The following is a 15,591-nucleotide window of genomic DNA, read 5'->3' on the forward strand; positions in this document are numbered from 1 at the left end:
CTTATGCTACAAAGGATTGGGCAAAAAATAAAATGGATCAGAGATGTGTATGCAGAGGCTGAGGACATCCAGATGTTCATCACAAACCACCACATGTCTCAAGGGATTTTTAGAACCTATTCGAATTTGGAGCTATTGAAGGTAAGTGAAATAGTAATTTAATTTTACATTTTCTGATTTTTTTGAATTTTCAATGTTAATAATATCATTGTGTAAGCTATATTGTGTATTCTTCTTTAAAGTTTGGCTTTATTTTTTAATCATTTGGCATTAATTTGTGTTATAGGTTGCTGAGACCCGTTTTGCATCAAACACAATCGTCTTAAGACAACTTGTGAAAGTTAGAGTGGCACTATGCAATATGGTGATCAGCACCAATTGGACTGTATGGAAGCAAAGTAGCACTGAGAGGGCAGAAAAAATTAGGGATAGAATATTGAATGAGAAATGGTGGGATCTTGTTACATATCTCCTAAGTATCACTGAGCCCATCATGAGCATGATTCGCTATACAGACATGGATAGGCCTTGCATAGGTGAGATTTATGATGGCATTGATTCAATGCTTGAAAAAATAAAGGTCACTATAAATGAAAAAGAGAATGATCCTCAGGAGAAATTCTTCAAAGAACTGGAATAAGATGACCACTCCTTTGCACCTTCTTGCCTATGCCTTGACACCTAAGTACTATAGCAATCAGTTTCTTGATAAACCAGGAAGGATTCCACCATGGAGAGATCTAGAAGTATCTGATGGGTATAAGGCAGCATTTCTTAGACTATATCCCGATGATGATTTGCGAGATGTTGTTACAAATGAGTTCATAGAATTCACAAATGGGAATGGTCTAAGTGTTGATGCACTTCGTCATAGATCCAAGAAAGATGCTCATAGCTGGTGGTACTTCCATGGCACATGCTTCCAACACCTACAACCCCTCGCTATAAAAGTTTTATCACAAGTAAGTTTAATTAATTAAAATTTTAAATTTACAAGTTTTAGTTTATTTATAGTTTACTTTGTCTTCATAGGTTGCTAGTAATTTTATTTTTATTAATGTATAACTTTAATTGTTTACTTTGTCTTCATAGGTTGCTAGTTCATCTGCTTCAGAAAGAAATTGGAGCACATACTCTTTCATCCACTCAGTAAAGCGCAATAGGCTGCTATCAAAAAGAGCGGAGAATTTAGTATATGTGCATTCCAACCTACGTCTTCTTTCACACAAACAACATGACTACACACAAGGGGAAACAAAGATGTGGGATATAGAGCCAGAGCATACTGATTTGGATGCTCCTGCTTCTCAGCTTCTTGCATTGACACTTGATGACTCAGAAATTGAGCCAACTTATAGTGCAAGTGCAAGTGGCATTGGCTCATGTAATGTCAATGTCAATGAGGAGGAGGAGGAGGAGGATGAAGAATTAGATGATCCATTTGATGATTAAACTTTAAGTTTATATTGTTGAAAGTTGAAACAATGATACTTGAATATTTTGTCATTTTGATATTAAACTTGATGTATATGATGCTATTATCAATTATGGTATGATCATGATGCTATGATTACAAGTTTATGTTTGTTTTGTTGTTCATATGATGCTATGTGACATGCATATTTTAATTCATGCTTATAGGCTTCACAAATATCAAAATATATATATATATATATATATAAAATTTACATGTTTTTGTACTAACGAACCCAAACCCCTTTTCAAAATTTTGCCGTACCGGCGTACCGGGTTCTTCAAACCCGAACCGGCAACTTAGATTAATTTAATAAAGTTTTAAAAAGTGACTTGACTGAAATATTTAAAGGGGATTGATAAAATCACTTTATTTCCTAGATTCAAATGAAATATTAAAAGAGTGGAAATTTGAAAAGTTCTTCGAGAGGCTTTTGAAGGTTAATATAAAAGTACATTTTGAGACTTATTTTCACAGGCTTGGATTACTTTTCTTCCTTTTGGAATTTGGAGAACTTCTCGGAGCTGAAAACCTTAAGGGAACTGGCTTCAGTAGTGAGACTAATCTACCCTAGAAAGTTGTTGGATATTTCATTCAGATTTCTCACAGTGGATTCACATGATCGAAGTTTTCAAGAAATTTGTTAAGTCTTTTTAGCAAAGACAAATTTCAATGGTTTGTTTGGAATCTATTGCAGAAGATTAGATTTAATGAAGAGTTTGGCTTTCCTCATTGAATGATTTCACATTGATAAAACTGGACGTTGGAGGTCAGCATAATGTTTGCAATCAATGTAATCCATGGAATTTTAATTACAGACTCCTCATGTGTTGCAGGAAGGGGAATAAGTGCTTCTTGCAATACACCATGGGTAGAAAGACCCTCTTACTCTAGAGCTGGAAAAAAGCGAGTTCCTCTGTACAACTGCTGTGCCAATGGAACAAGTTGCCCAACAGCCTCATAGAAGGTTGTAATCTGTTGCAAAGAAACCACTGGCTCAATGGTTGTTGTTCCATCAACAAACTTAAAGATATTAAATAAAATAGTCGGTTTCTTTCTTTGGATAAGTAAATAGTGAATTCCATTATAGACCACTTCAGCTTAAAGTTGTTGCAGGTTCTGGTATTTCTTTCACCAGTTCAAATAGAAATTGCACATTTTGTGCCTTTCAAAAGACAAAAAAGTGCTTGGGACTCCATTGCTTTTCCCTGGCTGCACGCATGCTGGAGTTATTTGGCCCATTACTCTACAGTGAGCTCCATCTTTTGACAAAGCAGAACCAAGTCTGTTGGTAAAATATCTAATCCATGTGCAGCAGCAATAGTTGGAGCTTCTACAACAAAAGATGAGACATTATTGATGCAAATATACAGATGTCCTTATTGATCCATGCATCAAACTTACCACTATCAACATATGCAGCACGCTTTTGTAATGGGTCTTTAAAACATGTACGTGCTTGCTCATATATTATTGGGTGATCTGCATTCATGAAACTTTGTCGCCGAGCTGCTCTATTGACAATTGCCTTGATGGTACAAGCAGATAGGAGATGGCATGCTTTGAGTTGCAACCATTGAACTTCTATGTATTTGTTGATGACATATTCTATATGTTCCTCCTTGTACCTCAGAATGTCACCCAAGTCCCATACCATTTTGTATAAACAAACCTGAACTTGGTAAGAGTATCTCTGTCCCCTTTATTGCAAGTTGTATCCTTAACCCTTTCATCATGACCAAGAGTTCGCAAGAATATGCTACCATCATACCATGAACTGTAATCAATATGCTTATCTTCTTTTTCTGAATGAAAATTGCTGAGGTATCCTCAACACCTTCTTGTGTCCTTTTGATGTGATAGTAAGTGGTGGTATCTTCATGATGCAAAGAATAGTAAAGCCATCATGGTATATTATGCCCAGTATGTAATATCCCTTGCCACTTCTGATTATAAATTTTCAGACTTCCTGAACCTTGAAGAATTATGACAAACACTTTGCATATGACTGATATAAAACTTCAGATTTGCATACTTCAAATGGCAATGATATTAATGCTTGCAAACAACTTCTAAATTGTCTAATGGCCTCCTAGAATGGATATGCAATACGTTTTTTGTTTTTCCAATGCAATTAAATGAGTTTAAGTGCAAGAATATTACGCCTACAGCTGACTGTAATTTAGACAAACAGTTGGCATGTAGCCTTGAACAATATACAAATGAGATGCAACTGAGATGCAACCTTATTACTCCATTTATTTATGAGACAATAGATTCATTACAATGATCAGATATGTGCCCAATGACCTATCAGCCTAGCATGGAATACTCAGAAGTCTGAAGACATATGACAGCCATTGGAGTCTGCTTACAACTGGAAATTAATAAGAACTAATGATGCCAAATGAACCTGATTATAATCACCAAGGCTGGTGGTTGAAGAAGCAAGCAAAACCCCTTAATTTGGAGCTCCCCTAATGCCAAATCCACTGGTTCTATAAATTGCCCCTGCTGCAGGTAATGAGGACTGATAACAATTAATTATCAGCACAAAGATCTCCTTTACACCCCTAGGAATGATCACTGTCGTCTCCCAAGTGTGGCGCTATCTCCCTTTGCCAAGTTCGATGCTCAAATGGAAAGATATGAGTAAAATCGTGGGGAAAAGGAGGTATGGTACGATCTGCTCCAGACTGGTATATCAGCTGCAACGTCACTCATTCCTCCTCCAAAATCCATCAAAGGGAATCGCCCGCCCTTCTAGATAATATCATTGTCTTCAAACCCTTGAAAGGATGCATTCACAATGACATATGAGCAAAATCGTGGTAGCTGAAGGTCTGATGCAAAACGTCTCAGATATAATATCAAACTCAATTAGCTCAGTATGAAGGACTGAATGTGCCTCACTCTCAAGGCAACCCTTCGGAGGATCTCTCACCTCCTCAGTTATGCAGATCGAAGGGAGGTATCATTCCCTAAGACCAAATCTGCGGATAACCCTTGGCTCCACAACCACAACACAAGAGAAGATAACAAACAACTAATGATCAACCATGAATTACCCTCCTCTATTTATTCTTTTCATATCCCATCAGAAGATTCCTTCCTTATCGGGTAGGTACACTTTATTATTATTTTATTACTCATGTTATTTTAATTGCACTTTTAAAATATTATTTCATTATAATTAAAGTGCACACGTCTCATGATACGTGTTATCTCCTTATTTCGCCATTAAACCAAGTAGAAATAGAATGTGAAGCCACTAATTTCCGCCAAGTCGGCCCCCTAATCAACTCCTTGGCCTACGAGGGTCAAATTATAGGCAACCTCGTGAATGTCCACCTACTAAGGAGAAGGGGACATTACACGGTATGTATCTTGGATCCAAAAACACCACATCGCACTTAGTTATAAAATCTTGAATATCAAAATAACCCTTGTTTTCCTTATCATCATCAAACATCAAACACCCAAAGGTAACTATCTCCATTTAGTCTTCAAGTGGGATTAAATGAAAACTTGGAAAATGTGTCAATTGTCCTTTAGTGTCCACATGACTACAAACTAACCCATCAATGATATCATCAATCTTGGAACAAACGAGTTTGAATGTTTCTTGGTCAACCTCCATGTCATCAATGTGTATAATCATGGGGTTTTCTAGACAAGCTTGCAGTTCCTCCTCATGGGGCTCAATCTTAGGCAAATCATTCTTCACAACAACACAACTAGTATTTTGTATATCATCACGTGGTCCAATCATTCCCATACACCGTAAGTCATCATTACATGGGGCAATTATGTCCATACCTAAAGATTGGGATGCTTCTTGGACATCATTTGCAATTATTGATAAATCTTCAACACATAGTACAAGGTCTTCATCAGGGGCAATGTTGTGCACATCTTGGACCTAGTTATCTTCTGTCATTAGGAAGTCCTCTTGTTTGACATCTTGAGACTTTGATCACTCTTCTTGCATTACAATCACCACTTCTTGTTGACCTACTCTTGTTCTTCTAGCTTTGGTATTGTTTTAGGTTCCACCTTCTTGAGCTCTCCCTCTTCCAAGAATGATTCATTTGGCTCATGTTTTGTGGTATAGTCCTTAGTTGCCTTTGAATCTTTCTCTTCTTTTCTCCTTCATCTTATGCAATCATATAGTCCCCTTTTATTTGGATTTATCCATTCAAGATATCTCAAATAATCATCAAAAGGAAATACAGATTTGATTTCATCAGACATCCCTTGATATTTATCAAAGATTTTGTTGACTTCAAATGGGTACATTTCTTGATCCCATCATTGCATTCCAGAATTCTCCCTACAGGGCTGCTCTGCATATCTTCTTCTCCTCCATCCATTCATTTGAAACTCAAAATATTCAATAAAGGTCATGTCTCAATGGATGGCTGGACATAAGTTCATATTTAGTGTGATATCTTGTCACTTTTTTAGCAGATTCTTTTGGTTGTCGTTCTTCCTTTAGAAATTCTGTGACCCATCTTTGTAGCAGTTTGGCTATGAATAATGGTATGGCATTGAAGCCATAGCTTCCCTCCATAAGTACTCAATTTCCCAATCACTGCTTTTCATGAACCTGCATCACCATACACTCACGAGCTGGCAAGAAAGGGGGCTCCAGTACCAATGTAATATCCTTGTGTACACTTGCAATCCTTGATCTAAGGTTTCATTAGACTTCTGTTTATTCCCAACAATCAATAGTTATCGCTACTAGCTCCTTTTCAAGTAGATCAATTCTGAAAACTGAATCTAGCTATACATTTAGCAATCCTTTGTTGTCCAAAGCATTAGCAGCTAAATCACATACCTCATACTATTCTCATGCAAGACTTCAATCACATGAACAAATGAGCACAAACGTCCAGGCACATCAGATTTGGCACAGAGTACAGAAATTTCATAAATACATAACTAATATCTATCTGTTACAATACAAGTTCCACATTTAGACAACCCATAATCTCTCATAATAAATTGTATCCAACCCTAAGCATACGGTATATGGTCGCTCATTTCATCATTTACCACCCCAATCAAGTATAGTAATTGCAGCAGAGTGTAAGGCATAGCAGATCTAGGTTTAGATCTGACATAAACAATTAGGGGACTTCTTATTTCAGATGTAACCTGTCTTCAAATTCATTTGTTGTCTCCTCCTTGGCTACTAGAGAAATCGTAGAAGTATATGTTGTTCACACACGATCCTTCCTCTGTATTTGGCGCCTCCTATACTGGTTTGCACAGGGCTTGTCCTTCGTTCTTTTGTGATGGAGTGTTCCCAACTTTCAAGGAAAGGTTGCTATCATGAAAGCTGCCCTTTGGATGCTGCTGTATGGTCGACTTCTCCTTAAATCCTAATCCAAGCAATCAGACTTATTGCACATTTAGCATAGAACAACTTCAGTGATGATGATGATGAGCAGTGACTGATCCAAATGTGCCTTGACCTGCTCACAGCTGATCATTTGATCCTGAAAACGATAAATTATCAAATTAGCACCACTGCAGCACCTGGGTGGAGCTACCGTAATTAGAAGAAGAGGGGTTTCGTCCTCTCCTCTCAGGCTACCTTTAAGGGATTTCATCATTGTAGGCAGGTCTCTTGAAAATTCGAGACAATAATTGCAGAACATCAAAATTGCATGCCTACCTACAGGTTAATTCCTCCTTCTTATACCTGTTTGTCCTTGGGCGCCAAAGACACCAAGTTGGCTCAATAAAGGAATTTCAAATATTTAATTAAACTTAATAATTTATAATGCTAGAAAAAAAAATTCAACTTAAGATTTGTATGATCAAAATCAGCTGAGAAACCAGATACAGTTAGCATTGCAAGGAGGATGCCTCATTTAGATAATATTGTTAACAAATATAATGTTGTAATATCTTGCATATTTCAGAGTCATGACGAAAATGACAGCAATAGAATTCAGTACACATGTATTTCAATGCAATAGAAAGGTCCAAAACTTTACAGGCAGTGCATGACAGGATTAAAATGAATGCTATGTCAGATATCTACACACAAAATACATAATCCTTAGTTACAAGGATTGGCTATAAAGGTCTTAACTGCATTATGAAAAAGGAGATTTTCAAGTACTTCAGTTAGACATTCAATTATCATCCACAATTTCAAAAGTGACATGACAAAAGTATAGTTAGAGATGTGTCTGTAAAGAGCCAAATACCCAGCTTACTGATATCACTGAACCCTAAAGACTAGTATACCTATATTCTAAAAAACATATATGTAAAATAATGCCGAGAGATATCACATAATTGTCTTGCATGTTTATTAGTTGTCAAGAAGGACATGGAGCTAAATAATGCTGCACTCTTTCACTCTCATTAAAGATGTAATAGTTTCATATACTTAGAGACAAGTGGCAGTGATTCCATTTTATTCAGAATAATAAAATAATACTTATAGAGAAACTGAAACATGCATGCATTTACCTGTCATCTACATGTCAAATTTATTCTAAATCAATTTTTTGTTTATGGATATTTGTATGTCATTGTATATGCCTCTCGGCATAATTAAATAGATTAGTCTTTTAAGAAAATATTATGAACATAATGTATTATAAGTTATAACAATGAACCATGTTAAACTAGACAAGGCAAATTAGAGAAAACACAAAAATGTGCGCACCACATGATCAGCACATTTAAATGCTCGCTCAAGAAAACTCGCAGGACGAGCACAGGGCATAGCATCATCATTCTTCTGCATTACTGAATAAGTTTTCTTACAAACATATGAATCCTTCCGACAGAAGCAGTAAATGTATTGGCCACTTTTTCCATGTGTCTCTCCTATGCGGTTAGATGAACTATCAAGAACCATGGAAGAAAGACAACCACCTTCTTCCTCACGCTGTGAACTAGGCTTTCTCCATATTTCACTGCAAGCCACCTGTCACTTATATCACGCCTATAGAACTTCAATAACATAAAATATGAATGATGTGCTGATTAATAACACAAAGGTTAAGTCAAAATAACTACAAAACCTGTGAATCCTGAGCTTCCAAGTCAATCAGTTGGTTCCAGTGACGAAGGAAATCACAATCAGCATTACTAAGATGCCTAACATGAGAATCGAACATATCACCTAGCCCACTGCTTTCCACAGTGCCTCCCTCTTGAACCTGCATAATCTCTAAGATATTCAATTCTGACAGCAAAAACAATCATCCTTGCATACTATTTCATTATTATGTAAACTATAAAAAGCGTACACGCAACTGGTTCAAAATTTAAGTCTGAATTGTTTATTATATCCCCAAAGTGCAAACATACCATTGCATTGCTTATATCAGAAAGGACACTACCTTTTCAGCAACTACAAAATCCAATAGTAAACTGATTAAGAGGAGGTCCCCAACATCCCAACACTTCAAAAAAAATTCCTGGCTGTTCTATAGACATATCCCATTTATATGCTCTTTAAATAATTTAATATTTCCCATCTCTAAATCCTTCATTACCAACCTGGTAACCCCTTTTATATGATAGGGCAAATAATCTAACTAGGTATGCAGAGTTTCAAGTATGGTAGAAAAACACCTCCAATTTGGAAAAAAAAATAGGCTATATGAATGAAACTCTCATATTTTTTTGGAGAGAATCAAAGTTGACCCACTCTCGAGAGCTATAACTGGCTTCAGTTATTTCCTTTTATCACCCTGTCTTGAAAAAATTGTACGAAATGTTACATGTTTTGTTATATTTCCTTTAAAAAACAATCTATAAGTAATATTTATCATTTTTCCTGAATTTGTTAGTTTGAATGTTTTTTCTAATTTTTATTTAACCTCTTGTATTTGTTGTAACAAATAAGACTACTATGGGTTAGACTGTTGAATTTTTATAGTTTAAAAATTTGGGATGATTTCTCCTATGATTAGGTGTTATGTTCCCTAGAACTGTGTTTACCACTCAAAAACCTTTTGTCCTCTATTTCCCCATTTGTACTACTCAGAAATGGCTAGGAAACATTTCCTCAACATCCCTGACTGAAATGTTTTGACCAGAAACAGTTTTGAACTTTTGAGTACAGCTAATAAGCAGTGGGGACATTTCTAAAACATCACCAAAATTTCAAAGGAGTTTTGGAAACCCCTAGCCACTCCCAATTTTTTAAGGGACGAGATGCCATTGGGGACAGCAAGCCATCCCTCAATAGTTTTGTGGATATCCTACCATCCCATATGGCATACTATATGCTTCTTTATAAAAAAGGTAAGTGGAGGATGGTCAGGGATGGGGACAGGGAAAGGTGCAACACCAAGGCCCCACCACCTCTTTTCAGTCACCTTGACCCTAAACTAAAACCCTTAAGAAAAAAGAGAAGAAAAACAAATAAAGCACATGCAAACAAAAAAAGCTTTCTATTCAAAAAACCAGCAAGAAAGCATTTATTGAAGAAATTGAAAATGCATAATAAGCATTTAGGGGACACATATCAAAGGAATTTTCCTATGTTCCACAGTGTTTCGAGGTTGTGACAGCAGTAAATGTGGGAATACATTTTAGGGATGGCAAGGGATGAGAGGCCTTTTTTGGGGTACAGCAGGGAATGGCAATTAAAAGATACAAATTATCTTGAGAGTTTTTTAATCTCTTAATGCACAAAAGCTGGAAATTCAAAGTTATGTGTTTTTGTACAAATACATTATGTATAAAGCTTTCGCCCAGTTTATAATTATACATCGACATTACAAACAAAAACAAAACAAATCTAGCAGCTCAAGTCACTTTCTATGCTTGCCGTAGGCATTCGGAGAGTACACTCTATTTCTGAAATCCTGAATATCAATATGGCATAGGTCCGTGTCTTCTATGTTTTCCCACACACTCCGGACCTTCGACTCCCTAACTCCTCCTCCTTGGTACTGGTACTTCATTTTTTCAACCTTGCAAGGAATGTCAGCTTTGAAAATCCGGGATGTTCCAGTTGTGCAAGGTGCCTTTGAGGACTCAGTCGCCGATTTAGGCATCTATCCTGCACAGCCGGACACGGATTACGAAACGAGATTAAGGTAACAAAAACGGGTTAGCAAAACCAAAAAATGGCATTAGCGTTAAGATTGATGATCAACGAGGTAATCGAAATTTGAAAATATTGCTAAAACACGACATTTAAACAATTTAAATCTGATCGTCTGGAAGCTAAATGCAATTTGAAGCTGAAAGTCAAGTTGGTTTGGTTAACTACTGTTCTTGGAGCGGATTTCGAAATGTTACTCCTAACTGTTAATGGCGGAAAGTTACAAACGTTCTGGCTTGCGACTCAGCGTTTAAATGTTTTGATAATTGAAAGCCGATTGTTTCAAAAATGCATTTGGAAAAGAGTGTTTTGGTGAATGATTGATTGATTCCAAAGGTTTAAGTTTAAATTTTCACAATTTATTCTGCAAGTCCATCTTAAGTAAAAGAAATATGATCGTTTCAACCATGTGAAGGACGAATTTATCTTACCTAGCAGCAATATGATAGGTTGTTGACCAAAAACAATTGAAATTCGGTGATGAAGGGAGAACCTCTCGGGCTTGACTCTTTAACCCACGCCCTATTTCTTTTGCATGATTCCTCTCAAATGAACTTAACTCCTTTACGATTTTCGGCCTTGAAAGCAAGAATGCAAACCTTGAATATATTACTCCAAAATGCAAACTTATCACTTTCGGCTTTGAAAAGGGTTTGAGCGATTTAAAACTTAGAGCATGATGAATGTGCTTGAAAATACAGCAGAATGAAGGTTAAATGGTGATTTAGAATTTACCTCCCTTTTCGGCTTCTCATATGATTCTTTCCTTGAATAATTTCTCGCGATTTTTCTTTGACGCGACTATGCAAACCCGCAGATTTTCGGCTTAGAAGTATGCTCTGTGCAAACCTTCGTCTCTTAGCAACTTCGGTCTAAAAGCCAATTTCACAAAAACCTCCTCTCGCCCTATTTCTGGCTTGCGGGCTCCTCAGTCGCCTTGCGCGAATTTGAACTCCAATAGCGAATTTCTAGTTGGAAGTCGGCTTTGTGATTTTCGGCTTGAAAAGACGATTTTTGGAAGCTCAACGACTTTCGGGTTATAAGAGGGAATTCGCGATTTCTCTTAACACTGCGAACTTGTCATTTTCGGGAGAGACAGACCATTTGCGAGATTTAGTCTTCGTTTTCGGCCTAAGTAATGATATTGTGAATTTTAAGTAGTTTCTCCTTTTTCGACTTGCAAGCCGAATTTGCAAAAAAAAAGACTCCTTCACATTTTCAAAGTTTTCGGCGTAAATGGTCACTTTGTGAGGTTTTCGGGCTAAAAGGCCATTTTGCAAACTTAAGCGATTTACCTCCTTTCACTTTTCGGCCTAAAAGCCATTTTGCGCGATTCAATTTTTGGGTTAGGAGGCAATTTGTGAGCCTTTTTACCTTTTCAGCTTCCAAACCAACTTTGCAAGTCCTTTGTTATTTCGGCTTCAAAGGGAGTTTCACGAACTTTCTCACGTTCTAGCCTTATAGGCCGATTTTCAAATTTTAGGTGATTTTCGGCCGTCGTGCTGATTTTACCAATTTTGTCTTACGTTTTAGTCTTTCAAGCCGAATTTGAAAAACGTTATGCTTGCTCACCCTATTCTCACTTTGCAATTCTGTCAAGAGGTACATTTTGGTTTTGCCTCAGACATTCTTGCTTTAGACTTTAAGCTTACTGACGAGCAACGTCGATTTGACAATACTAGGCTCTTCATTTATCTTCCCCTTTGCAAACGAAATTGTGATCAACCTCCAAGGCGAATTTCCTGCATCTCCTTAATACTTCAAATTCCTAATTGCTGCATCTTCTCTGCAAAGTACCGAAACTCCCTACTCAAGACCTAAGCGAGGACAAGACGAAAAAACACCGAAAGGAGGACCCTGTCGACAACAGGGACATAACACAACTGTTCCATGCCATTGTTTTTATCATAAGGTACACCTCTGCCCATTTTCATAATCCCAAAACCTCGTTTCATAATTTTTCAACACCCAAACCAAATGCAATTTTCAATATTTTGCAATTGATGTTCATAATACCTAGTAAAGCAGCCTTCTGTGGAGATGAATATTTTACATCCAAATGACTTTCAAGCCAAACCAATTGGTCCATGTTGTTGTCTATATCTCAATGAACAACTATGCAAGGTTTTGGAGTCCTAACAATTCATTTGATAGCTTTTCAAAATTAAAATAGTACATTATTTATTCAGTTTTACAGAACACAGTGTTCCTAAGTCTGCAAAAGACCAACTTTGAAAATTAATTTCTCCACACCTATTGATCATCATGCCAAACCACTTTGCACACATACTTATGTCACTTCCATGTATAGACCTGCAAATTTTCATGGTCATCGGACTCCATTTGAAACTTTTTCAAAGCTCCATCTTTTAATGCTTTGAGCTGTTTACAAAACAGTGTTATGTCAAAACAGCTTCGGTGGCCAACTTTGACAGAGAATATTTTGCACCTCGAGATGAATTTATCCAAACCGTTTTTTGTTGTACATTCTTGGGTCAAATATCTACATGATGGTCCAATTTGTAGGATTGTATGACAAGATTTGATCAATTTTCCAGGGCCGTTCTGAATGCTGCAGAGCCAAATTGGAGTTGCTCACATTTTAGGCAAAATCACGAACGGGGTTGCTCTTAGAATACAAGTGATCTAAAAAATAATCTTATCTTCTCTTTATATTGTGCAAACAAATGTTATTGAGTTCCCTTGATATTCAATTTCACTTATTATTTTGGTTACAGTAACCAAGGATTGCTCAAATATTTTCTCTACATTGTGATTATCTTATTATTTCAGTCTATAATATCAAGGATGTTTTAGATTGATCAAAGAATTCTTTGTCTTTGAATGATTATTATACCTAGTCCTCTCAAGGAGAGATTAAATACATGCGGAATGGTCATTGTAATAAAGATAAATCACTAAGAATAAGAAACTAAACAGTTGACAGACTCATATCAAGTGTGAGGTTAAAAATTGTCAAATAGGGAAACATAAGGATTGTCATAAGGAACCAATTTGACTTGAATGCCCAAATAGAAGGAAGGCACTGGTCTATTAAACACATATATAAAACATTTTTTTCCTTTTCTTTCAAGCCCTAGATTAAGATTAGAAGAGCCCACAGTTGTATATTAATATGTCCCACACTGAGTTTATCAAACCATAATTTGCCTTGATTAGTTTCCAAGTACATCCGCCTAGGCCAAGCAAAGCCTAAAGTGTAGGGGAATCTTAATAAATCTTATCAGTTGGCCAAGGTCCATTACCAAACTTGATCGTAGGATATGGCTCACCCTTAGAGCTCGGTAAACCAATGATTTTGGGCACCAACAGCACCATTGGTTGTTCAATGTCATTATCCTCTTCTTTATTTTCATCATTTTCTTCACTTCCCTCAATCCCCTTGAGTGCGGAAATCATTCCTTCTTGAAACCTTCTTCCAAAATGTCAACTTCGATATTTTCCAAGTCCACGTCGATTGTTGGTACTGGATCATCAGAAATAGTTTGTTGTTGAACAAGCTCTACATTCGACTCTTCACGAACTGGAGGAAGCATTTCTACTTCGACTTGCTGACTATCTGCAACTAGAGCTTTGCCCTTGTTCGTGGAAGAACCAACTTCTTCAACCAAGGAAGTGTTGGTAGAGGAAGATGCCTTATTTGTTTTCTACTTCTTTCTTGAACTTCCTGTTGCATCTTTCTTTCTCCTGGAACATCCACTTGTTAACTTCTCAGTATTATGTGTTACCTCATCCTCCTTAGAAGAACAGGAATCCAAGTTTCTCATCAAATCATAAGTGAAAGGGGTGTTCTTTTCCTTTAGCTTGTGAACTTGCTGATCTACCCACCACCTTGTGAATTTCATGACTGGTCTCATCAATGTATCCAAATCTGAAAGCTCAAGTCCGAACCAAACTATTGCAGGAAGAGGTTTATTATTCTCTTCCTCATGGGGTGGCTGGGTGAAAATTCCATCGTCTTCTAATTGATCTGATATGGGGAAAAGTTCAAGTGTTCTAATCATGTTGACTGATAGTCTCGACAACATTCTCTTCCTTACTTCATATTCATCATCAACATTAGCCCAAAAATCTTCAAGATCAACCTTGTGCTTGTATTTCCTTTCATTTATCTTTCTAATATGGCAATGTGGATCAAAGTTAGACCTTGATCGGTAGAAGAAGAAGAAAGGATACCACTGCATCTCCACATCTGCCTCGTCAGTTGCCTGTGCTGATGGACATGACACCAACATCTTTCTAGTGACAAGGGGAAAGGAAACTCCTGCCTTTTGCTTGGCTCTCTGGATTTTCCCAAATGTATCTAGTTGCATGATGACTTCCAACAGGGCCATTTTGTTTGTTGGAAATTTTTGATGCAGAGCAGAGGCAGGAATGATATCAAAGTCTCAATCAACAACTTGGAAAGGCATTTGGGGCATCACACTAGGCACTTTCTTCACAAACCTTCACTAGGCCTTGTAGCCCTCCTAATAGGACTGATCATTCATAACTTTTGCACAGACATGATAACCAAATTGTAAACAAAGATTTGGATACCCATTTGGCACTTACAAACATACTTCAAAACGAGACAGGGTTACTTTGTACGGACAAGCTCAAATTTTGACTACTACAGTTGGAATTAGGCCTAATTAGGCTTATAGACATGCTCCAAGTAGGGTACATGACTTCAAAGGGATCAACTCATGTTCCAACACTACAGAAATATTCTATATGGTCTCCTACAACCATTCTTGCCACCAAGGATCCCCTTCCAACAACCTAAAGCCAATTGCTCCACGACACTAGGGTTCTAGGTCTCATACATTGAGATATCAGACCTTCAGTGTTCTTCCACACGTGCAGTTGTACACCCCAACCTCTGCAAGCTTGTTATATCAAAGAGTACATTCTTACAAGCCATTCCACCAAGTTTCAAAGTATTTCACTGATGGAATGGGGAGTAAAGCATTCTTCTTTCTCACTGCTCACCCTAACTAGGGTTTTAGGCAGTTTACAA

General features: G+C 37.1%; 1 protein-coding gene across 1 annotated transcript in view; it reads right to left on the reverse strand.

The window, feature by feature from the left end:
• LOC131063256 (DNA replication ATP-dependent helicase/nuclease JHS1) overlaps positions 1 to 15,591 on the reverse strand; it is a 187,860-nt gene that overhangs the window by 46,595 nt on the left and 125,674 nt on the right. Inside the window, exons 18-19 of the mRNA XM_057997044.2 lie at positions 8,530 to 8,667; positions 8,169 to 8,432 (exon numbers count right to left, since the gene is read on the reverse strand). Of these exons, the coding sequence (XP_057853027.2) occupies positions 8,169 to 8,432; positions 8,530 to 8,667 (402 nt within the window). The remainder of the gene's footprint in view (positions 1 to 8,168; positions 8,433 to 8,529; positions 8,668 to 15,591) is intronic.

The sequence above is a fragment of the Cryptomeria japonica genome, chromosome 9, assembly GCF_030272615.1.
Source record: "Cryptomeria japonica chromosome 9, Sugi_1.0, whole genome shotgun sequence".
NCBI lineage: Eukaryota > Viridiplantae > Streptophyta > Pinopsida > Cupressales > Cupressaceae > Cryptomeria > Cryptomeria japonica.